This window comes from Crocodylus porosus, unplaced genomic scaffold (assembly GCF_001723895.1).
Source record: "Crocodylus porosus isolate Cpor-Errol unplaced genomic scaffold, CroPor_comp1, whole genome shotgun sequence".
Lineage (NCBI taxonomy): Eukaryota > Metazoa > Chordata > Crocodylia > Crocodylidae > Crocodylus > Crocodylus porosus.
Window position 1 is genome coordinate 15,521,689 of NW_017728947.1, and position 25,003 is coordinate 15,546,691.

The 25,003-nt window shown below is 41.2% G+C and overlaps 1 protein-coding gene across 2 annotated transcripts in view; it reads right to left on the minus strand.

Moving 5' to 3' along the window:
* Positions 1–25,003, minus strand: part of MRVI1 (murine retrovirus integration site 1 homolog) — a 227,680-nt gene that overhangs the window by 99,175 nt on the left and 103,502 nt on the right. For both annotated transcript variants that reach the window (XM_019551457.1, XM_019551456.1), the window contains exons 5-6: positions 19,402–19,522; positions 13,301–13,454 (exon numbers count right to left, since the gene is read on the minus strand). In XM_019551457.1, coding sequence (XP_019407002.1) covers positions 13,301–13,454; positions 19,402–19,522 — 275 coding nt within the window. The remainder of the gene's footprint in view (positions 1–13,300; positions 13,455–19,401; positions 19,523–25,003) is intronic.

Sequence of the window (25,003 nt, forward strand, 5' to 3'; positions counted from 1 at the left end):
TTTTGGCCTTCCTGACTTCATCCCTTCATACCTCAGCAATACCCTTATACTCCTCCCTAGTTGTTGGCCAAGTTTCTACTTTTATAAGCTTCCTTCCTGTGATTTAGTTTTACTGAAGAGTTTCCTGTTAAGCCAAGCTGGTCTTCTGCCATACTTGCTAGTCTCCCTGAGCATCAGGATGGTTTGTTCATGCACTCAGAGCAAGGATTCTTTGGAATACAGCCAGCTCTCCTAGATTCCTCTCCCCCTCAGACTGGCTTCCCAGGGGATCCTGCCCATGAGTTCCCTGAGCAAGTCGAAGTCTGTTTTTTTGAAGTTCATGGTCCTTTCTCTGCTGCTCTCCATCCTTTCTTTCCTCAGGATCCTGAACTCAATCACCTTGTGGTCACTGCTGCCCAAGTTGCCATCCACTACTACATTCCCCACAAGTTCACTCCTGTTCGTGAGCAGCAGGTCAAGAAGAGCATGGCCCCTAGTTGACCGCTCCAGCACTTGCACAAGGAAGTTGTCCCCAACATTGTCTAAAAATTTCCTGGATTGCCTATGCACTGTTGTATTGCCCTCCCAGCAGATGTCATTGTGATTCAAGTCCCCCATGAGAACCAGAGCCTGTCATTGGGTTGTTTGAAGAAAGTCTCATCCACCACTTCCTCCTGGTTTGCTGGTCTATAGCAGACACCCACCACATCACCCTTGTTGCTCCCCTCTCTGACCCTAACCCAGAGTCTCTCAACAGGCCTATCTCCAGTTTCCTACTGGAGCTCTGAGCAATCATATGGCTCTTTTACATAAGCTCTTCCTCCTATTTTCCCCTGCCTGTCCTTCCTGAACAGTTTGTACCCATCTATGACAATGTTCCAGTCATGTGAGCTGTCCCACCTCATCTCTGTTATTGCAATCACATCATAGTTTGGTGACTGCAAGGACTTCCAGTTCTTCCTGCTTGTTTCCCAGGCTCTGTGCCTTTGTGTACAGGCACCTGAGGTAACTAGTCGATTGCCCTGATTTCTCAGGAAGTCATGCAAAGACGCAAAGGCCTCTGGCAGAACAGTCTAACCTCTCTGGACACTTCATCACTGACCCTAGGATTGCTGTTTTGAGGCAAAAAAATTAAAAACAGTTTGAACAAGAAATCATCCACAGATTGCATTTTGTTAAGTATGGTTTAAGCAGGACTATGGCTTCTTATCCCACTCCTGGTTTTTTGTGATGCCTTTGTTCCTATGGGCTCTTTGATTGCTTGCCTCTCCCAGCACCACTTCCCCCTTCCCTTCTTCCCCTCCCTCCTGATTTCCTACCTATTGTATTCCAATCACACCACTCTATACTCTGCTCTACACTGTCCTTCCTATACACACACACATAGATATCTATCTATCTCTCTCAAGCAATCAGAGTATATTTACTTGATTCCAATATGAGGTTCCCCCCCAATTCATCATAGGGAAAACAGAACCTCATCTCTGAATCAAGTGTGCTCCAGTTGGGAGCTATGGGAGTGGCTGTTCAGGGACCCCAGTGGGCTAGGGACAGCATCTGCAGAGTGCAGATTCTTACTTCCAGGGTCTGCTACCTGTTCACTCATCTCCCCTGCTGGCAGAGAAGCAATCTGCAAGCAGCTGCTACAGTTCCCAGCCCAGCCAAGCTCTCTGAAGAGCCACTATCCACAGCTCCCAGCTGTAGTGGTCTGATTCCCAGCTGAGGCAGGTTGGGATGAGCTGGGGTAGGGCAGGGGAGCACAGAGCTCTCCTGACCTGAGCTACAAGGAACAGCTATGGCACCACACAGATTCCTCCTTCAACCCTCTCCCAGCCAGAGGGGAAGATGAGGGAGGGGGACAAGCAGCAGGTGGGAAATGAGCTGCCTGCTGCCCCCATCACTTGCATGCCACCTGCCCTCCTGCTCCTGTTCTCCCCACCGCCCCCTGGACACTGCTTTCCTGTTACAGCATTTGGAGGGGGGTGCAGGGGAGAGACAAATTTAAAACAACTCTCCAATAATTAAGTTATAATTTCCATGTCTATAATCTAATTATGGGGGTCACCTTAAATTCAAAATAGTCTTGGATTCAGTTAAATAAGGTATATTATTTAGTTAGTCTATAAAGGTACATACCTATACTGCCTTTTGACTAACATGACAAACTATTGCTCTCTGCTCAAAGTGGGCTAATGACATTGGATCAAAAATTAGTGTTGAAGAATGGGAGATCATCTGGAGCAGTGGTTCTCAAACATCCAACTCTCTCAATAATAAAATAAAATTATTTTAAAATCCTACATCAGTGGTATCTCACCCTACCTAAAATTAACATATTAATGGTTCAGGAACAGGGAAATGAGTGCAGTGAGTTGGGAGCATTCTACCACATATGGTGGACACGTCCACAATCAAAATGTCCTAGAAAAAGGCTGGAGACATGTTGAGGGAAATAACAGAATACTAGCTGTCAGATACCCTTTTAGTGTTCCTACTCAACCTTCCTGAAAACTCTGCAATGTATAAGAATCATAAGAAATTGATAGTAACCTTCCAGTAGTTGGAAGAATTACAATTGAAAAAGCCTGGAAGAGAAGTACCACCCCTAAAAACACTGACTGGTTTCAAAAAGTTTGGGAAGTCTTAGCAATGGAAAAGTTGTCCTATCAAGGGCTGAATGAGGAAAGATGTTTATTTGGTAATTTGGTGAACATTTTTTTGAATTTGCTTAAAAAAAAAAAAAAAATCTTTTCCTGCTTGAGAAAGTTTTTTGACCACTGAAGGAAAGTGAACAAATTTGGAATACATTTAAAATTAAAAAACAGAGATGAAGGGAAAATAAAGAGCTTTATATTTTGCAGCGTTCTAAGGAAAAAGAGGGTTTGAATTATTATAGAGAGATGAATATACACAAACACTTAACATCACCTGAAACAAAGGAACTGCCAGAGACTGAAAGGAAGAAAAGAAAAGAAAAAATCCCTTTGGGTATTGACTTCAGTTAAAGAAGCACTTTTAATGAAAGATAAATACCTGTCTTTATGTATATTTTAGGGGGGTTGGCTGTACGTTTACATGTTAAATTTGTTATTAATGAATCTGATTTAGCACATAAATACAGATAAAAAATAAATATAACTGTTAGCTAGAAAGGGAAAAGCAAGCTCCAAGTTTTCCCTTTTCTCAGGGCTCCAACAGGGCCTTTACAGTGAAGACAATCAGAATTTCTTTCCCCCTCTCCTTTAAAACACAAAAATAAAAATTCCAGAATTTTAGAACTTTTCTTCTTGAAATCTGATACATTCATCCTAATTTCCTACCCAGGATATCCCAGTACCAGGATGGTGTACTAATATCTCACAATGGCCATTATCTAATATAGTGAGCAGTTCAAAGTTTTGTTTTACAGATTCCTTTGGAAGAAAGAGAACTTCACATGCCCCAAGCTTCCCACCCAGCAGCCCAGTCCTTCAGCTGTGTAGTGCTGACAATGTTCAGTGTAGCGTGCTCTACAAACTCTATCTTCTGACATGTTCGTCTGGGAACTATTGATATAATATAAACAGGGACCACATTTAGGTCACTACCTGCCTAAACAGAAGTGTGCCAGTTTTTAAAATCCACCCCCCATCCCCAGTTGGACTTGTGCATGTTTAGCATTTATGCAAATAAGGCCATTTTTCGGTAAATATTCAATCTATGGATTCTGGAGCCTAAATTTTGTACATCAAAATTCTGTTCTTGAACATGTAAAATTCTATATAAGGGAGGAAAGTGGTAAGTGTGTGTAAGCAGGGAATCTTACTCTTTTTCACTGGTTGTTATCTGTTCCATGAAAAAACAAGTCCTTATGAACAGATGGTTTATTAACCTACTCCTTGAGAGGTCCAAAAGATTGCCTCCAAAAATAGAACCAGGAAGGTTTGGAAGAAAATACTAATCCTAGCAGAATAAGATAGGAAAATAAAATTGCAGGGATCGGCTGGTCTTACATGCTGTATGAAAAAAGTACATTTTTTATAGGATATTCTTAAATATTCAGGCCTGAATATTTAAGAACAGAACATTAGGAGAACAGTAATAAGACAATTAGTGGCTCGGCTTCTTTGTGATATTTTAATTCTAGTGTAGAAAAGTGTGCCCTGTGTCTGATTTGTCAAAATTTCCCCCCCAGTAGAACTACTAAACCAGACTGACTCATGCCTCTGATTATCCAGGAGCGTATCCAAAAACAATGTACAAGGTTTATATAAAAGCTAATCACGCTGACATAAGACAAAAACCCACCCTATTTGTTAATGATAAAGTTATTTGAGGAATTAATATCACATTTTAACAACAATTTTTGTTACTGATAGGTATATGGAGTATCTCTTTGCGAAAAGAAGAGCTTTAACAGAGATGAACTCCTCTTAAAAACAAAATAAAAATGAAAATAGCCATCCTTATAAACTGAAGAAGGAAGGATTGACATTTAGTTACTATGAACAAGTACAAAAGCTTTTAAGAAGAAGAACAAAGGAACATGCAAGTCATCGATTTTCCTCCCCCATGACCTCAGATGAATTTGTAATAAAAGTTTGTCCAAAAATGTCCACCAGAACACTCATTCTGGGAAACCTGGCAGCACAGTTATGAAGTTTATGAAACTTAAGATCTTTAGTGGAAAATACCACCACCACCACCACACCCTAACATGTGCCACAGAAAGACAGAAGAGGAGACAATAGTGTCACTAATGCCTTGACCATCTGCACTGGCATGGTTGTAAGTTCAGCAAGGACGAGGCTGATTTTATATTACATGTCTAACCAGCAGAAAATAGTTTTTCTTGACTCCAAATCCAGGGATTGGTTTGCCCCTGAGCCCCACCAGCCAGCTAGCAGTACCATTACATTAAATGCTACCTAGTCTAATTTAAGACCCAGGATGTCATCCTCCTGCTATACTAATGAAACTATGAAACTTGGCCTTAGAGAAGCTGCAGCTGGAGTACTGCATTCAATTCTGGGCTCCACAATTTAGGAAGGATGTGGAGAAGCTTGAAAGAATCCAGAGGACAGCCACGCACATGATCAGAGGGCAAGAGAACAGGTCTTATGAAGAGAGGCTATGAGCTATGGGACTTTTAACCGTGGAGAAGCACAGGCTCAAGGGCAAGGGTGGGCAAAATGTGGCCCAGGGACCAGATACAGCCTGCCAGGCCATTCTATCTGGTCCATGGGGCCCCTAAAAAATTCAGAAAATTAACATTTATCTGTCCTGGGCTGCCTGTCATGCGGCCCTTGATGGCTTGCTGAAACTCAGTAAGCGGCCCTCTGCCCAAAATAATTGCCCGCCCCTGCTCAAGGGTGACAGGGTGGCAGCCTATAAGTACATAAGGGGTGTGCATCAGGATCTGGGGCAATGCCTGTTTACCAGAGCACCCAAAGGTCCAACAGTCACAAACTCCTGCAAGACAGTTTTAGGCTGGCCATAAGGAAAAACTTATTTATTGTCCAAGCCCCCAAAGCCTGGAATAAACCTCCCCCCGCCCACCCCGAGGTAGTGCAAGCATCTACTCTGGACACTTTCAAGAAATATTTGGATGTTTATCTTGCTGGGATCCTCTGACCCTAGCTGACTTCCTGCCCCTTGGGCAGGGGGCTGGACCCAGTGTCTGATGAGGTCCCTTCCAGGCCTAATGTCTATGAAATGTATGAAATAATCCCCCCTCTCTAGCCACAGCCAGTGAGATAATCAGGAGACACCAGCCTCTTCACAATATTATATTAATTGTACAATTAACATGATAATCATGCTATAAACTGGAACACGCCACACATTCAAGCAATTTATCATGCAATGAAAGTGCAAACCATCCACAAAAATGTTATTCCTAACATGTGGAACATCTTTGTGGCTGGTTTGTATTACTTGAATTTGAATCTGTGGCATGTCAGTTTAAAGGGCAAACAGGGAGTTGCTCCTTGGCGCTGGGCTGGCCCTGTACCATTTAAACTCTCAACACTCCTGGGAACCCCACATGGGAAACTGGCTCCCTAGTGCCAGGCTGCTCACAAGTCCAGTTAAATTTCTTGGTGTTCAAGCAGCCCAACACCAGGGAGCTGTTTTTTCATACAGGGCTCCCTGTGTGCCAGTTAGTTTAAAGGGGCACATGTAGCCCAGGATGAATGAGTGGATCCCCAGTTCTGGGTTAAACTGGGAGCCCAGGATTGGGGGTCTTCTTCTCAATCCCAGTCAGTGGGGACAGTGCTGGGTCATTTTGAGCTACAGATGTGGTTTCTAGCCAGAGGGTACCAAAGCAAGTTGGCACAAGCTAGCAGGCAGCAGCTTGGCATCACTGTGTGCTGGCCAGCCAGGAAACCCACACACTGAGGGAAGCCTGGGCACCCTCTGCTGGCTGGTCATGTGCTAGGTGCCTGGCTGTGCTGCCTCCTCACTAACCTGGCCACCCCCTGTGCATTTTCCAGTTTCAGGTAAGTTGTATGCAATCATAAAATGAGGCTTGATTTTCCCTATGTTGAATGGGGGCGGGGGGAAACTCATAATCAAGCAAATATAGTAAATTAATGTCTGGAGGGGGCCACTCATTTTAACATAAAATTAATGATGAACTGCAGGTTTACCAGAGGAAGAGATCTTTTAGTTAACCCAACATACTCTCTGCTTGCATTTTATTCAGTCTACTTTTAAATCTCTCAAATGAGGGGTACCATAATGTATATAGGAAACAACGATTAACGTGTATTTGTAATTATGTTCAGGTTTGGATTTGTTTGTCCATCTGCTTGACTTAACAGGTTTTCTTGTTTTGGTATGTTAGTATTTATCTTTGTTAAGGTTATATATTAGTAACTGAACCATATTTTGTGTGGGACAGGGAGGATTATATTATTTTTAACATACTAAAACTTGTAGAAAATCACAGGCAAGAAATTCAATAGCTTAGCTACCAAGTGAAGCTATCGAGTGAAACAAAAGAGAGTTTACAGCTTGTGTCTTCTCTTAACACTCATTAAAATCCTATATTTTAAGACTAGTGGTTCTCAAACTTTTTAGACTTAAGTTATACCTTTAGATGTAAAGCACCCCTTGGAAAATGCCCGCTCTTAGCTTTTGTTTGTTGTTTAACTACAGAAAACAGAGTACGTCTTATACTTGCAAAGAACTCAGAAAGACCACAATAGGGCAGAATGTTTTTGATACTATCGATTCCTATTTGAAGTCTCTAGGTTTATTTTGTGAATCGTGTGTAGGTGTTTGCATACCTAACAGTATAAATATTACATGACACCCATGGCACCATTAGAAGAATCTTAACAGCAACCCAGGGTGCCATGGCACTGTGGGTGAAAATCACTGATTTAAACTAAAGTTTTTATGCTTGACTCATACACAAATGTTAAGCAACAATACACAGCCACTCAAATACACAATATCTAACAATGTAAAATAAACAGATAAGCACAAATTCCACAGTGGTGTTATTGTTAAACAGTACTGTATGTTAAGAATCTCTCTGAATGGCATCTAGGATAACACAATCAAAAAAACCCCAAACATTACACATGGAAAAATGTTAGATTCTGGGGCAGCAAAGAACTTTGCTTCCTCCTCCCCTTCCAAAAACATTTTTAGAAAAACGCACGCAATAGAAACAAAGAAAGAATGAAAGACCCAGGGCATTATTCCTTCTGTCTACCTTACTCAAAACTCTTGACATGGGCCTTGGATCTTTCTCTGCTATTTTGCTTTTTAAAAGAAACCCCTTCCATATGAATTTCTTTTTCATTACACATTTATGTAAAGCTGTCTCCCAATTTTTAAATGACAGTTTCACATACCAGAATCACAATATTTCTACATTATCTTATGATACTGTATTGCTTACTCTGGCATTGATTCAATTAGGAATATTACAGATGAGAAATGTCATTGCCAATTTCATAGGGTCAAATCTTCTCCACTGAGTGTCAGTTGGCATGCAAGGAGAGAAAAGTTCATCTTGTAATAAGGATGGGCCACATCAAAGCTGTGTAATGAGACACAGCTGAAAGTTTTCACAAACAACCAGGATGTACCAAAACCAGAGGAACAGTTTCCATTCATTTTGATCCATCCACTGTGCACATTCAACATATCACTAGCAGCACAGTTTTTGGCTCTTTATCTCTTCCTTTCTCACTGCCCTTTTCTTCTGTGTAAATAGGGCAAAACAACGTTTAGGGCAGCAATAATTTATATTCCCTACCTGGTACAACTGTTCAGACTTCTAATCCTTGCCTCAGAGTTCCAGTAAAATCCTGAAACACATTGCCTATCTCTAAGGGTAAAGGCAAGCCTAGTTATTCTTCTCCTTCTCAGTTCCCTGTTCAATCTGTGATTAAATAATCTCCTTTTTATCCCACACAATTGTAAGTGACACATAGACCAGAGTGGGCAAAATACAGCCCACGGGTTGTATCTGGCCTGTCAACAGACTTGATCTGGCCTGTGTGTGGATGGCTGCCAACTCATTGGGCGCATCCACACGAGTGTCCATGTGCATATTGCAGCATCTCAACGTCCTTTGAGATGCTGCAAGAGGCATGTGTGGGAACAAAAAAACATTCCCTGCACTGCAAATTTGCAGAGCAGGGGCAAAATTAGACCCTTGGATATCCAGGGGTTAAAAAAAAACGGCAGGGGAAAAAAGCGGGGCAGGGCACAGTCCTGAACTGTGCCCTGAGAAAACCGGAGGCTTGGTCTTCCACGGAGACAGTCTGGTAGCCATCCAGAGCGTCTCTATGGCTGGCCATCATCCTGGCACTGAAACATGCTGTGCAGGACAAGCAGAGTGCCAGCTGTGGGGAGCTGGACCTCGGCTCCTGCTGGTAAGTAGAGGGTGGAGGAGCTGGAGGAAGATGGAAGGGGACCATGGTAGGACCCCTGCCAGCCCCACCCACTCCCCTCAGCCCCCCGATTGCTGCCCTGTCCTGCCCCATTTCCTGCCTGGCCCCTGAGCCTCCCTGACTGCTGCCCCACCCAGCCTAATCCCCCACCTGCCCCTGAGTCCCCCTTACTGCTGCCCTACATGGCTTCATTCCCCGCCTGCCCCCGAGCCCTTCAATTGTCCCAGCATCCCAGCAATTAAAAAAAAAGAAGCCCCGCACTCACCAGCAGCAGCTGTCATTGGGGGTCACTGAGGCCTTGTGGCAGAACCCTCCCTATGCAGCACAGGCCTGGACATCAGCCTCAGTGGCCCCAGCTGCCCAACAGTGCATGGAGCCATGTAGCGCCCTGCCAACTCTGACTGCACCCGTGTGATTGGGCAGTGGCAGTGCCAGTGCAGGTGCCCCCACTGCCCCGTGCTGCATGGGGGGGCTCTGCCACGAGGCCCCAGTGACCCACACGGCAACTGTTACTGTTGGTGAGTGGGTTTTTTTTTTGTTTGTTTTTTTGAGTCCTGGGCTGCTAAGGCTAGGCTAGGGAGTGGTGTAATCAGGGAGCCCTGCTGCCCCCTGCTACCCCGTGATGTGCATGGGGGCTCTGTTACATGGTCCCAGAGCCCCCACAGCCCCTTCTACTGCTGGTTAGTGCAAGGCTTTTTTTTTCCCCCTAAAGTGCTGGGAGGCTCAGGCTGGGGGGGGCAGCTATTTGGAGGGCTGGGTTTGCAAGCAGGGAATAGGGCTGGGCAGGCCAGATATTGGGAGGACTGGGGAAGCAGGCAGAGGGTGGGGCCAGGTGGGCAGCCATCGGTGGGGCTTTAGGAGCCATTGGGGAATAGAGCCGGGGGAGCAAGCGGGGCTTGGGAATGTGGGCACTGCAGGCAGGGTAGCCACTGGGGGCCATGTGGCCCCTGTTGGGGGGGCTGTAAACCCTGTTAGGGGGCTGTAGCCCTTTGCGGGGCAGTCCATGAGCTGTGCCCTGCAGGGGGCAGGGGACCCATCCCTCCTGAACAGACCCTCTACAGTCTCCCCACACTTACCCACACACCCCACAGGCACACACATCCCCCATCACTCTTCCAAATGCCCTTCTGCAAACCCCATATGCCCCCCAGGACATACTTTGCATGCCTAGCTGCTAGACAGAATAAGACCTGCTGGCAGGACCTGTGGCTGCAAGGGTAGCTGTCCCCACATCCTGGTTAATGAAGGGGTCACAGGAATCTCTAACTGCTCTATGGTAAGAAAACCACAGGCAAATAGCAAAACATATAGCTATTTAGAATTCATGTTATTATGATGATAGAGACACTGTTAAAGCAATTTCGAAGCTACCACTGTAGATATCTCAATAAAACATTGCCCAACTGATTGTTGTTGCTCTTTCTCTCACTTTCTCTCTCTCTCTATATAGTGGTCTTTTGTTTTAATTGTGAAGAAACATGAACTTGGGGGTATTTTATAGAGTGATTTTGGGATTCTTTTATCAGGGATTTTTCACTTAGGGAACAACAGAATTCCTGTTAGAGAGGCAAGTGGCAGGACCCAGGCAGTGGCTGACCTCTTGGCCAATTGCAGCCAGGAGGACATGCTTTGACAGTTCAAACAGGTCACCACATCTGGAATGTCTTCCTGGTAATATCTGCCCAGATGGCCAGGCACGGGGCACACATGGCAGAAGTGCCACACAAAAGCCAAATCTGCAGCTACAGCCCACTGGCAGCTGGCCCAGAGGGGCAGATGCCTCTACTGGCTATGCAGTCCCCATCCAGGTCTGGCAGGTGTGTAGCAGGTCACAGCCGGGCAGCAGCCCCTGCTAACAGACTGATGCAGTGGGTAGAGGGTGCAGGGAACTCTCAGGGCTGCTGCAGCAGTCCAGCTGGCACAAGGGGTAGTGTCCACAGGTACCAATTGGCTGGACTCCAGAAGCTCCTGAGAGTGAGTAGCCCTGAGCTACTTGACAGGGCAGCTTTCTGTACTGATGGGGCCAGGACAGAGCAGATTTTTATACTGATGGGGACAGCACAGGTACTGGCCCTGGGCTCTAGCTCCCCCTGGCTGCAGATCTGGGAGAAGCCAGGCAGGGTTATTTTGCCCAAGTGGTGCAATTTGTCCTACATCAGCGTGCATGTCCAGGACCATGCACTGAGACAAAAAGCCCTGGCTCAAATTTGCACCACTTCTATTTGAGTTGTTGCAAGCGTATGTGCTTGCACTCACCTCAGTCTATTTTCTTTCTCTTTTCCCTTTCTTCATTTTATTTGGTCCTCCAATTTTTGCATCCCTGACTTCCTACATCATATACACAGCCGCACAACCTTGCCCCCACAAAAATCTCTTCAGCCTCCATGATGATGAATCACTTAAACCACTCCCACTACAGGGACTACTTTCTGATATCAATGGTACAGTTAGGCTGGTTAAGATACTCTAATATCAACTTACACTTCTCACTGACTCTTCTTCTCTAGAATTCACATTGTCATTATATTATAAATGAAAATCAGCAGTCCCGGGTTAGTTGGTAAAAGTTACTATTCTAGATCTCATATATACTTCATCCCTCTATTCATCAGCCCATCAGACATGGATCTTAGTCCAGATCCCAGAAAATGACCAAACAGTGAAGTTATAGTATCCAACATGAATGTTCTTTGCTTCCTGAGCCTAATCAAGTTCTAAAATCAAAGATCATTTAGGGCCAAGTAGATGAGAGTATGAAATTAATCTAACTCCCCATAAAAGTTCATCTGTAATTGATAGATTCAGTATCACAGCTAATTGAACAGGAGAAGAACAATTTCAGCATGGATACTATATTTTATGCAGGATTATAGACTGAAGTTTTGAGATCCCCTAGTCGTCTTTTTCATTTCATAATGTAGAATTCAGAAGGTTTCATTATAGAACGTGGAAAGGTTTTGCAAAGATATACTGAATATTCTGTTCTCTGACCAAGGTAATTTACTGGTCATATTCCAGCTTCTCACTACAAAGGACGAAACAGGTAAAGGTCCCTAGATATCAAATCTTGTGAATACTGGAGATCAGAGTGGAAACTACTTTACCCTATGGAGGGAATAATTCTGCTATTTAGGTATTTTTATGCTCCCCATTATTGTAATTGCACACCTAATCCAGGAGTGTCTTCTTCTAGAAGACAGCATGAAGCAGTGCTTCCACAGATCATTGCTCAAATAATGTTAAATATCTAACCTCTGAACTGTTGGAATTGTTTGAAGGCATAAGAAGTTTATCAACCAAATACTATGGGCCCTAAAATGACTAGCAGGTTTGCCTACATTTTCACATGTCCTCAATCACTGACATCAATAAGAACTATGCTTGAGTCCTGAGTTCAACATTTGGCTGCTTCAGTTTTAAAAACCTGAAATTGGTGTAGGTTATTAGGCTGCAGTGATTTTAGGAAAACAGGTGTGATAGTTCACTGACAAACAACTACCATGTGTTCTTCTCTGCATAACAATTTAAGTGAAAAATTAGATTTTTTTAAGAATGCAAATCATTACCCAAGTATTTAACAACTTGGCATTTATATTATAATACCACCTTTCATTTCCACACAATCTTTCCCCACAGATGTCAAATTGCTTTACTCTTAGGGAGCTGTTCCTGAAAAAATGGAACAAACCCGAGTAGTAGTGCCATGCTCTGAGAAACAGTAATGGAAGTACAGGAGGGCAGAAGCAAAGCATCCTCATATCCAAAATCTGAGGGAATACAGCATTTACCACAGTGAGAAATGGCATAATGGACACAAGCTGCCAATGTGGCATTAGAGTGATATGAAAATGTACTGCTTAAACCACGTTCTGCCCCTGCTGTCTGTCATGTAGCATTTCTACTGAGATGTTAAGCACCGAACAAGACCAGAGGGCCAGAAAGACCCAGTTGCCTCTGCTACCACAGCTACCCAACTTCACCCTGCTGCTGCTTCTTTCTGCTGCCCAGCTACAGTGCAGCATGGAGTGAAACACCCAGCTGCAGTGCTGCCTAGGCAAAGCTTCCTATCACCAAATGCTCCCAACCCTCCCTACCCTCTGTAGGCTAGATCCAATATTTCTGCAGACTGGATCTGGCCCATGGGCCAGAGGTTGCAGACCCCCTGCACAAGGCTGCTTAGGACTTGGCCCATAAGCCTTACTTGTACGCTGGAGTTACAAATGACCACCTAAGAGCAGGATTTGGCCCTGTCATTGAATTATTTGTTTAATTCAATAATACTCTAAGGATGGATTTTTTTCTTTTTATGTTTTAACATTAAATGGTTTTGTGAACAGTATCACCTAATAAAACTTTACTGTAAGTTCAAATTTTGACTTCATTTAATAGGACTATCATAAATGGCAATAAAAGTATGTTCACTCTACCTTGTATGATTATTTCCATTTTCTGTTTTATAGGCATGCCTTTTCTTATTTAAAACATTGTCTTCTGATCCTTGTCTCTGACCCCAGATGAACGTGTTATGAACTGTCTGTCGGCATCTTTCTCGAGTCCAAATGTATTCTAAATCCAAAGCTTCTGTGATTCAAACAGAGTGTTTTAAGATAAAAACCTTTGAAAATAAAGATTATATCTTATGTCATTCTCCAAAATTTGTAAAATCAAGATTAACACAACAGTAAAAGGGTATTCATAGACATTTCTTGTAAAGTTGAAGCAAAATAAAGTTTGATACAGTAACCTGAAATTCCCAAAGTGAAAAAGATTCTTGCCTACCCTGTTCCCTTGAAAACTAAATTTACCAGGACACATGTTTATTGGTATAACTACATCCACATTAGGGGGTAAGCACTGATTTACATAGATCAGTGGTTCCCAGACTCTGACAGATTGTGCAACACCAATTTAAAATGATACAACTTTAAGTACCATCAGCAATTTTTTCAGTTCAACCTTAAGTAGCACTAGCTAATTTTTGTCATATAAAGTAATTATAATAAATCTGTTAATGTGTACCACTGACAGTCTATGTCAGCAGTTCCTAACCTATTCTACCAGTTTGGTTAAATAGGTGCTAAAAATGTGTGTAGATAAGATGCATCGTAGTTAAGAGAACTGATATCATTATGACACTTGAGATACTGTTATGCAAGTTTGGCAACCGTTTATCCATCTAGATCATGGTATATGCATGAGCGGTCACCCAGATTTTCAATGCACATGGCTAGACAGAAGGGGTTTTTTTTGGAGGACTGGAGGCTGCCTAGACTTTCCATCCCCACTTTAGGCCACTGAGACAGAATCCAAAAGCCAGACTGAGTCCAGGCATTTGGTGCCTCCGTGGCTGTATTTGTATAAGTATTCAGGAACTAAACCCAGGTCTGTTGTGTGGCAGACAAGGATGCTACCCCTGATCTGCAGGGGACTCCTGCCAAATACGTAAAAGCTGCTTAACTGACAAAGGAAATGCCTTCTATCTAGAGTCAGTTAAATTCTTAGTTTTGGTTTGTATTTGTTATTGCCTACTTATCTCAAGCACCTGAAAACAAAAACCGGTGGCAGAAAAGCTATTCTGTTAAAAGATGCAGCCTCCCTCAACCTTTTCTTTAAGGTTGGATTAAGCTTCTAATTCTTATGATACCTCTCCTCACATGTTACAAGCAAATGAACCTCCTCCCTTCTGACAGGCCTTCATCTTAATCAGTTCCTCTGCTAATTGTTTATCTACTACCCCTGTGAATTTCTCTTCCCTCTCTTCCAACTATGTATTTACTGTGCTATGCTGGCTTTTATTCCTCAAACCTGAAGGATATCTTACATTCGAAGCTTGTCTAACTCTATACCAATGATACTGTTGGTCCAATAAAAGATTACTCTAAGAAATTCTCACCTTTAGCAAAACCAAGAAACATCATACTTGACATTCCCAGTGTTTTCTCAGTAAAACAAAGTAAAGGAAAAAAACCTACATGTTTTCCTTTGCTAGTCACTTAGAACAAAATTAGGATATTTATTATATACTATTAATGTCTTATCTACTCAGCAGCTTTTAGCTAATAACAATAACTGGCAAGATTATAAAACCTTACTCAGTGTAAAATTTTCACCAAGATCAGTAAAAATTTGCACTAAATGACTGTGCAAATGTGAACTGAATTAAAACTGAGTTGGGCTTCAAAACATTAATAATGCTAGGATTTCTATTGCATCTGTCAACAATAGAGCTTAACACACTCACAAGTATTAATTAATTACAACTTAAAACACCTAATTACATTTTATCCCTGTTTTCAGATGGGAAATGAGGCACAAAGATGAAGGCCTACATTTTCAAGCAGTTTACTAATTTTAGAAATGTAAGGCACCTAAACCCTGATTTTGAGAGCGTATGTAAATAAAGTAACTAGAAATTGAGTACTCTCTTAGAACTTTTGAAAAATGAAACCTCTCAGTGAATTGAGTTGAATGACCAAAAATGAGTCACCCCAAATTAGCAGAAGCATTTGAATACAAAAGTAGGCATAAAATGACTTTCTTTTAGTTGTTCAATGACATTGTACCAAGGAGCGGGAAATGGAAACAGAAAACACATCTCATACCCAGGGGCAGATCAGCAGGGGAGGGGAGAGGGTGGGTATAGTGGTCCAGCTGCACCCTTCTGTGATTTTGGTCCACCCAAAGTTTAAAACCAGCTGCCTGGTAGCAGCAACAGTATTTCTAGTCAGGCAGTAATGAGCAACTCAATTGACTTTATGATTCATTATAATCTTCCTGATTCTTACTAAACATTTCATTCCACGGCTGTTAACAACCCTCTCCTTTTTAATGATCTTGATATTCCATTAATCAATCCAACCTTTCTCCTGTAATTCTGCTGTTAGCTGTTCCTGGCAATGTAAGTCTTATTTAAAACTGTTGCAAACTGTTTTTAACTCTAGCTAAAAACATTAACTCAGGTGACGAGTAACTCAGATGTGGAAATAACTTTCAGTGAAGCACTGGATGCACTGCCAAGGAGCTCAAGAAGGCTCTATTGTTTTATGAATCTGAAAAAGGGATGGACATTTAACTGTAATGACTACAGGATTAATAAAACAGCATCTCTTGATTATTTTGCCTAGTTTGTTGTCATTTGATGCATAATAGCAAGTTAACACACATTCCAATAAAGTTACATTTGTCTCTTTGCTCATAGCATATTAGTAAAGCATGTCATTTTTTTTATCTGAGAAAAATGTGTGTTGCATTATATGGGATGATGCACCACACCTCTGTACCCGCTTTTTCAAAATCGTAGATCTGCCCATGTCTATATCCCACTCCTCTACCTAGCCACTAGACAGGTTTAATCTTAATAAGCTCTTTTCTGAGACATTTTTCTTTCTCCATCAAGAATGATTGAAGTGACTAGTTAATGCTCAGCCAATAAAATGTTCTAATAATTTGCTGTGAAAACCTTTGAGCAGTGATGTAGTGATGTGGTTAGGTGCCCAGGGCATGGGGACAGTGGTGACTTCAGGTTGCTGTTGCACTGCCAGAAACACTGCATGGCTGCCAATGGCAGCCAATTTTTTTTATGCTCCTGCTCCAGAAATCAGAGGCTGGAATAGTTGACCTGCCCTAGTTACACCACTGCATTTGAGGTGTTCTATAATAAGTAACAAACCCTTGACTGATTCTGGATAAACAATATTGACCAAGCAATGTTTAAATCAGTGCATTTCAAAAGTGATGCACAATACATACCCTATGGGATACAGGGCAAACATCCAGATGGTATGCAACAAGAAGGAATTTGGAAGCAGTAGGAAAGGGGGAGAATACAAATGGAGTAAAAAAAATAAAATAAAAGGAAAACTCATGAATTCTATAATGTATCTTAGACTGTTGGAGAGGTTATAGTGTGTACTGACCAAGGTTTACTTTTCTTATTATCTAAAATATGAAATCATAGGGGAAGACAGCCATTTAACAAAAAAGGGGCATGAGAAGTAACAACAGTAAGAATACTGGCTTAAATAATAAATTATATAGTGTATATTTATGCAAGTTTATCCTATCAAATTACACAGATTGCAAGTAGTTTGATCTCTGTGCAATAAAGACATCATAAATTATGTAGAACTTGTATCTAAGCCACGTTTTTTCCAACACAAACTTTAAAAAAACCCATGTTTCTTAGTTAGAACAATGTTTATTTAATTTCCATGGCATTTAATGGCAACATAAAAATTCATTTCTACTTGTTTTTTTAAAACCAGCACTGTGTTTTCTGTTGTTTTTCTCCTAAATGGAGGAGAATATTTTACTATTTGAAAAGAACAGAGTTACTTACTGAATGTACTATTATCTTCTTTTTATTAAAGGAAATATTTTACAATTTAAAAGTTAATTCTGGTGATGAAATTTCCTCTGAACTCCTTATAGTCAATTAATTCAAAGACAAATAATTTCATTTTGATTCAGAGACAACAGTATTTGGCATTGATAGGCAATTAATTGGGACACTAAAATTCTTTCCCTATCAAGTCAGTTTTGCATTTCTAAATCATAGTGCCATAACCTTCTATTATAAGTGATAATGGAATAGTGTTCTCTGTTCTAGGTGTGCATGGCAACACGTTTGTTAACAGAAGCCAAAAAGCAAGTAGCAATTAAGTATTACAACTGACAACCAAAACTGTGCTGTACAGCCCCATGAATATTTAATATAGAACATACCTTTGCTTAACTGGCTGGGATGTAAAGAACTACGTTTCCTTCCTTATTTTTGCAGCAGGGAGACGCATTGTAGTTGAATGAGTCTTTTCAAAACGACAAAGGGCCAATTTCACTCCTCATTTAGATTCTTGTAACCTCCACAAGCCAGATTCAACCCAGACCTCAATACAGTTTCTGTAATCAGTGCAGTGGGACACGGACACACACACCCACCCACACACACAGAGACTTTAGTGGGGCTACATGAGTACACCTGAGGGCACAACTGGCCCACAAGTGTTCAACATAGTTTAGGCAATGAATAGAAGATCTGTATTTGGGGAGGATGCTATACTTGAGTGTCCCAAATTGTTGAATTGTCTTGGTTAATGTCTGTGCAATAATATCAAGATTGTGGTATTTATGCTACGGTTTCTCAGCATGAATTCAGCAGAAAGCACTGGAGCTTTGTGTTTCAGAAATGCTAGGAGTAAACAGTTCAACTCTGACATGTTCAAGAAGTTTGGCTTCTTTTCCACTGCGCTACATTCTACAATGGCTTTGGGAGGGTTTAAAATAACTGACCCATTAAAGATTCTGAGAATATGCAAAAACTTTAGTAATAAGATGTGACCTTTTTTTTTTTTTTTTTTTTTTTTTAAAGAAAATAAACATTTACTAACATTTTAAAATTCTCTCTTATCAATGTAAACTATTTACTTGTTTTAAGTCTTTACTAAAAGCAAGTAAGGTCAAAGCTACCACCTTGCAAGCCAGGCCATTTTCAACCACTTATTTAGTGAGGCCTAGCCTCAGGAGCGGCTATGATTACCAAGCATACAATTACTGTTTTGTGATACTAGAATGGCAATTGGCTACCCTTCAGCAAATTCTCAATCCAATGTCACATCTGTTATGCACCCAAACTCAATGGGAGTCTAACCACAAATCAATAGGAGTTTACAGTGCACAGGAGATGCAGAATCATACACTTGGACACCTATGCAGGTGCAGCAAGGCTGCTCTGGCATGCTTTAATTAGAGCACATTGGAGCAGACTCAGTTAATCGATTAATTGAGTTCGCTGGAGCGTGGTAATTACTGCACTCCAGCAAACTCAAACAGCATGTGCATCAGCACCCCTGCACTAAAAAATGGCAGTGGGGGTGCTTTAACTGAAGCTCGTTGAATTAAAGACCTCCCCGCAACTCCCAGAGCACATGTATAAACACCCCTTGATTTTGAAACAGAAATTATATCTTCAGAAATGCATAAACAACTATGGACTTCAATGGAAACAATGGAAATTGTCCTTGGAGAGGTAAGGGCAATACCTGACCTTAGATCAAAAAGATTTTTAAAGTTAATTAACTTCTGACAATATCCAAGCCAAATTTTGTACTTGAATATACATATGCTACTATCAATAGTTGCCACAGAAGACATAAGATTGGATGTGAGATAAGTAATTGGATCTAATTTTTTTATTAATAACATTCCAAAACAATATCTAATTTATAACCTTAATAATACATTTGCCTTTCTTATAGTTTACTAAAAATAAGGTAAAAAAAATTCTAAAGAAGTGATTTCTTAACTGCTAATGAATGGCCCCCATACTTAAGAAAACTTGAAAAAAAGGGGATCTTTGTAAGTGCAAAGTATTCCTTATGTCCACATAACTCCAACTAACATGGCTGGGTGTATTAAACATCTGCTTAAGGGCTATCAAAAGAGATTCCAAGTAAAGAATTGCTTTAGCCCTATCTTGCCAGTTAAGAAAGACTGAAAATATAATTAAAAATGATACAAATATTTCCATTACCTATCAATGGAGAGTGAAGCCTGGCATGGTCATGATCAAGGTAGCATCCAGAACAGCTGGTGAGAAAGGGAAAATTAAGTGGTGATGAGCTTCTTGATGGAGCGCTGTAAACACGACCCTCCTGTTGAAAAGAAAAGACACCAGTTTAATGTGTTAGGTAGCAAACCTGAACATTTTTTTGGTTAGCTGAATTTGACAGAACTCAGAACAAGAAGGAAAAAATAGCTATCACAATCTCATTAAAATACAATATTTTACTTATTTTAAAAGGAAAAACATCTTACCATACTGTTTCTAACTATTTCTGTGCACCTCATCCTACAGGTGCACAGAAATCCACAAGTGCCACTAAAGTCAGCTACATAGGAATTAAGTAGTTTTAAAAGGCCAGGGAACCTCTACCACAGGGCTAAATAATAATAGAAAAATAATATGGGTGTGCTGTGAACTCCACAAGCCTCTTTACTGGCTCTGTGATAATTGAATTATCCTGCTTTGAAAAATGAACATGTATTCTGTAGGTCTGTAAGGAACAACAAAATAGTACCATAGGGAACTATAGGAAGGTCTAGGTGATAAAATACAAATGAGCAGTCTGCTCTTCCTGTCAGCTCTGCAGCTCCTAGTTCTTTGTACTGAGCTCTCTCTTCAATCTTCACGCAGAGCCCAGGGGAATTTCTATAGCAGCAGGGCTCCTCTTTTCTTTGGCACAAATAGTAAAGGAGACCAGGTAGGGAGAAATTCATTCATATAACCTGGAAAACAGCCATATTTTTAGTTATGGGCTTCCTCATCCCCAAATACTGTTTGTTAATGGGTGGGAACATCACCTTCATTTATTTCCTTCTTTCCAGATGAGCCTCCAAATGGCATTCATCCACGTTAGGCCTTCTGCTCCTTTAAAATTCCACCCCTGCTAGCTGACATTTAGTCAGCCTGGGAAGAACCTGCCCCCAATGACATTCCCATGAGCCTGACTGACATGCATCATGACAACAGTGGGCAAAGTCTGCAAGCCATTCCCAGTAACAACTACTATAGAAAGCTACAAATGGCTGGCTGGCTTAAAAATGGCTTTCTAGCTTTAGTGGAAAAATCTATGAAACAGATAAGTGTTTAGGATACCATCAGTACTGTTCTGCCCTGCTCTTTAGAAAACCAGCATAATACAGTATCAACAAGTATTAAAATTCAGTGTGAACTCACTGGAAAGTTGTTAGTGGGAAACTTCCATGATTCATGTGTTTCCCTCACATTTCCAGAGAGCAAGTTAAAGCCTAATATACAAATAGAGAGTGGGGAAATGAATACAACTAATGTCTTTCTACTCCAGAGGAAAAAATAGGGAAGAAGAAATGCTTTATTAAGCTGTTTCGTTTTCCCGTTTATACTCCTGCTTTATAGGTTATCTTGTGCTCTTACTGTTGGCAAGGGCAGAATATCAATCAATCAGTCAGTCAGTCAATCAGTCAATCAAAGTAAATAATGTTACCAGACTTTCCAAAAGAATAAAAGAAATTCAAGTTATTTTCTTAATGACCATAAAATAACATCTACCATATCCTAGAGGCTGAAAGTTAACAGTACAAGGGACTCGATGCTTTAAATAAAAATATCTATTACTTATTTCTGTATGTTAAAGATGATGCATGTGTGTATCTGTTGTTTATCTACGTAGTATCAACTCCCACTTGGAGGAAGCCTATACACAGTATTCTGTGTTCATATTTTGTTAAAAGTTCTCCAAATGCACATATATAGAAATGTTACTGATACAGCTAAATACTAAGGGATGTATGTTTGTCCATAAACTATATGACCCTCAAGGACATTTGGAACCAAATTAGAACAAGAAAACAAACCTAAACCTGAAACCAAAATATTATTGTTCAGTATTTGACAATTTAAGAATACAGATTGCCAACCATTACATTCTTATTACCATACCTCTCAACCGTACTTCATTACAAAAATATTAATTGCATTTCTCTACATATTATATTGCTACTGAGCGCTACAGACTATAGATACCATATTCAAGCTAAACTGGACACATTGCAATATCATCTATGCAGGACTGGACTAACGCATAGGCAAACTAGGCACATGCCTAGAGCCCTAAGCTGCAAGGGGCCCTGGTCCTTCCCTCCATGGCAGTGGGGCAAATGACCCCATCCACCTCCCTTTCTTTCCCTTCCCCTCTGCCAGCCTTGCCAACACAGCTGCTGCTTCCTAGCAGTGGCTCTGAGCCCTGCTCCCTGTGTGCAGCAGTGACGGGGTGGGGAGGAAGAGTCTTGACCAGCTCAGGGCCCAAAAGTTTGTTTGCCCAGGGCCCACTAAAGAGTTAATTTGGCCCTGCATCTAGGACTATATTTTGGAATACTCTTTGCTGGCAGAGCTTCTTCAGTCAGGGACAGAAAGTCAACAGTAGGTGATACATGCGGGGTTGTGCAGTTGGTGGGCACAGAGCTAGGCTTTAGAATGATTCCAGCAGCAGCCTGGAAGGGAATCCAGGTAACTCATAGTACACTGTATACAATGACTTATACACCTTTGCCCCATGGGTTTGGAAAAATGACAGAATGGTTGAGACCTCCAATCCTGAAAAGGGAATTTGACAAAATCAAGAAACAGCAGAATACTGCATTTCTTTCCCTCCTCTGTATGTTTCTTCTTCAGGATCCATGGGTTTAGGCTGTCTCTTGCTTACACTAAAATGGAACAGGGGCATCTGAAACTACAAGGGAGCATTTTCCTAATACTTCATTTTCTCAGCCCAAGAAGTTTCCTGTCCCAGAAAGGGTTGGCAATGAGCTGTGTCAATTCTTACATCACATTGAGAATTTTATTGCCATAGTAACTGAGTGTAGGCATTTAAACATAGCAACAGGCTTTTTATAGCACTTTCTGGGTTGTCAAAGTAGCATGTTCTTTTATTTCCTAAGCAGATGCTCACAAGATAAGTATACAAAGATGACAGTACAGCATCCAGCCTACATGCGAAAAACTTTCAATTGTATAAAATATTTTTTCAACCTTTGAATCATAAGCTGGCAGGTAAATGTTGGACACATTGTAAATTTCCATACATATTTTACTGATCATTAGAAAAGTCTCCATAAACAACAAAATGCAGTTATTAGTTACAAAACATGCGGTCTCTAAATGCAAAGTTAATTTAACGCAATGGCTACAATCTGTTTTAGAAGGATGAAGGACATTTTGTCTTGCTGCTTATCAAGTAAATGTCAGAGGTGACAAAAAGGGAGGTTATTTCCTGTGAGAAGAATTGTCAGAGGTGTAACAGGGAAGTTCTGCCATGGGCAGCTTCGGAGCACAAGGCAACACTGGCTGCTGTGCTGGCTAGCTGTGGCAGCAGCTATTTCAGCAGTTACCTCCATCCAAAGTCAGTACTTAGGGTTACTGTTCTAGTTGTCCCCCCGCCCCCCACCTCCCTCAAGTTATGCTACTGAGAATTGTCTTTGTTTTTCCTTCTCATCAGTAATCAATTCACTATTTGACATCCATAAGAACTACTTCACAGTCAGGGCAGCTAGGATCTGGAACCAACTTCCAAGGGAAGTGGTGCTGGCTCCTACCCTCGGGGTCTTTAAGAGGAGGTGTGATGCCTACCTGGCTGGAGTCATTTGAGCCCAGTTTTTCTCCTGCCCAGGCAGGGGGTCGGACTTGAAGATCTACAAGGTCCCTTCTGACCTTACTTCTATGATTCTATGACTATGGCATACCCTTAGTTAGTGTATGTTGACATAGCTCCACATTTCAAATAGAGCTATGATCCTTAGCAACTAAGGATGTGTCCCTTTGTGGTTTAAGAAGGAAAAATTTAAACTATAGCGTATTATTTTCTCTTTCAATAAAAAAATACTTTTCTTCTACATGGTATTTTCCTCTTGCTTCCTTAGTTTCAGCATCATATAATGCAACTGCAGAACCCATTCCAAGACCTGGGAATATCAAGAAGCACAATGGTAGATTTCCCAAGAAATCTTTTGAAATTATTCACCTGTCTGTTGTTATTACATGTCAGCCCTGTATAGACTGGAATGCTTGATGTTACCATTTTACTGACAAACACCATACTAGATCCATTAAACAGGAAATGTCAAAGACTTAAAAAAAATCAGATTCAATGGGAAATGCCAAAGGCTTCTCATGAGTGTGCATGGTTTTTAATATTCATGTAAATCCATCCCTTTACTGTCAGAAGAAACATTTAGTGCAGTACACTAAATGCCAGAAATTCCAAACTTTAGCACTAGAATGGGATACGTACAACTCACAGAACATATTCATGAAGGCCATATAAAGTCTTCAAATACAGACAAACTCCTCTTTCACTGGCATTCTTACTTAGTAGTTACAGTATCAGTGAATGATACACCACACAGTTTCCAAAAGTTCCAGTACTCCATGCCGAACATACATAATTTGGGATTATTATTTGATGACCACGAAAATGCAACTGTTTGACCATTCCTCATTCTGCCTTACTGACAGCTTATTTATAAGATCTAACGCTCCCTTCATCTAAAGCACTTATAACTGGCATATTTATTCACATACCACATACCCCTTAATAAGACACTCACCTTGTTTTCAGAAAGGAAAATGGAGCAGAATAAAGTAAAAAAAGAAAAAAGAACAACTTTCCAGTCCTGGCACCAGCTCACCCGCAGCGTTAGCTGCCTGGAGCAAGGGTGGAGTCCCATCATCAGCATTATTCCTCCCCGCCAGGTGCTCAGCTAAAAGCTGCTGCCAATTTGGCAGTAGCTTGGAGAGGTTTTAACCTGTAGCCCTTAGCAGGTGGAGAGGAGTGATGCTGAAGAGGGGATTCTGCCCTTGCTTCATGTAGCCAGACAGCTGTATCCTGGCTGAGTTGGAGCCAAGCTCAAGTCCAAGCTGCCATTCCAATGTAAAAATCAGTTTCTTTGCTTAAGATGTATACCCCAATTTTGGAGGAGTAATTTTCAGGGGAAATGTGCCTGTGTCATCCAAAGAAATGTGATGTTCATCTAGGAAAATAAGAACTTCAGTGTGTTTGTTACAATATAACAAACCTTTTCAGAAAAGGCAAAATGATAGACACTAGATTAGTTCCATGCTACACTAACGACAATATTCATGCTACAGCAGAGATCTGTGCAAGGCCCAGGATTGCACTTAAGACTGCAATGTAAGATATCACCATTACCTAGACTTGGGCAAATTCTCTTAATAGATACAGATTTTATCCTCCACATTTGTAGCTACTAATGTAGCCACTTACATCATGTCATTTTTATGAGCCCTGGGGTTAACTGCAGTCATTCATCCTTGAAAAATAAAAATATGGAAAATGCAGTGGCTAAAAATGACTTCTGCTCTGTCAAAGTAGTGAAACCCATGTGTGTATTTTTATACTTTATTAAAATACTTTCCTCCCCCCTCCACAAATTCAGCTTTGAGTTATTATTGGATGCTTTATTTTTAATTTCTGTGTTTAGCAGTTAGGTCACAGTTCAGCCTAAGTGAACATGCTATTAAGTGTTCCAAACAGGAAATGTGAATAATTTATGTGTCCTCTTTTATGCTGCCCTGTTGC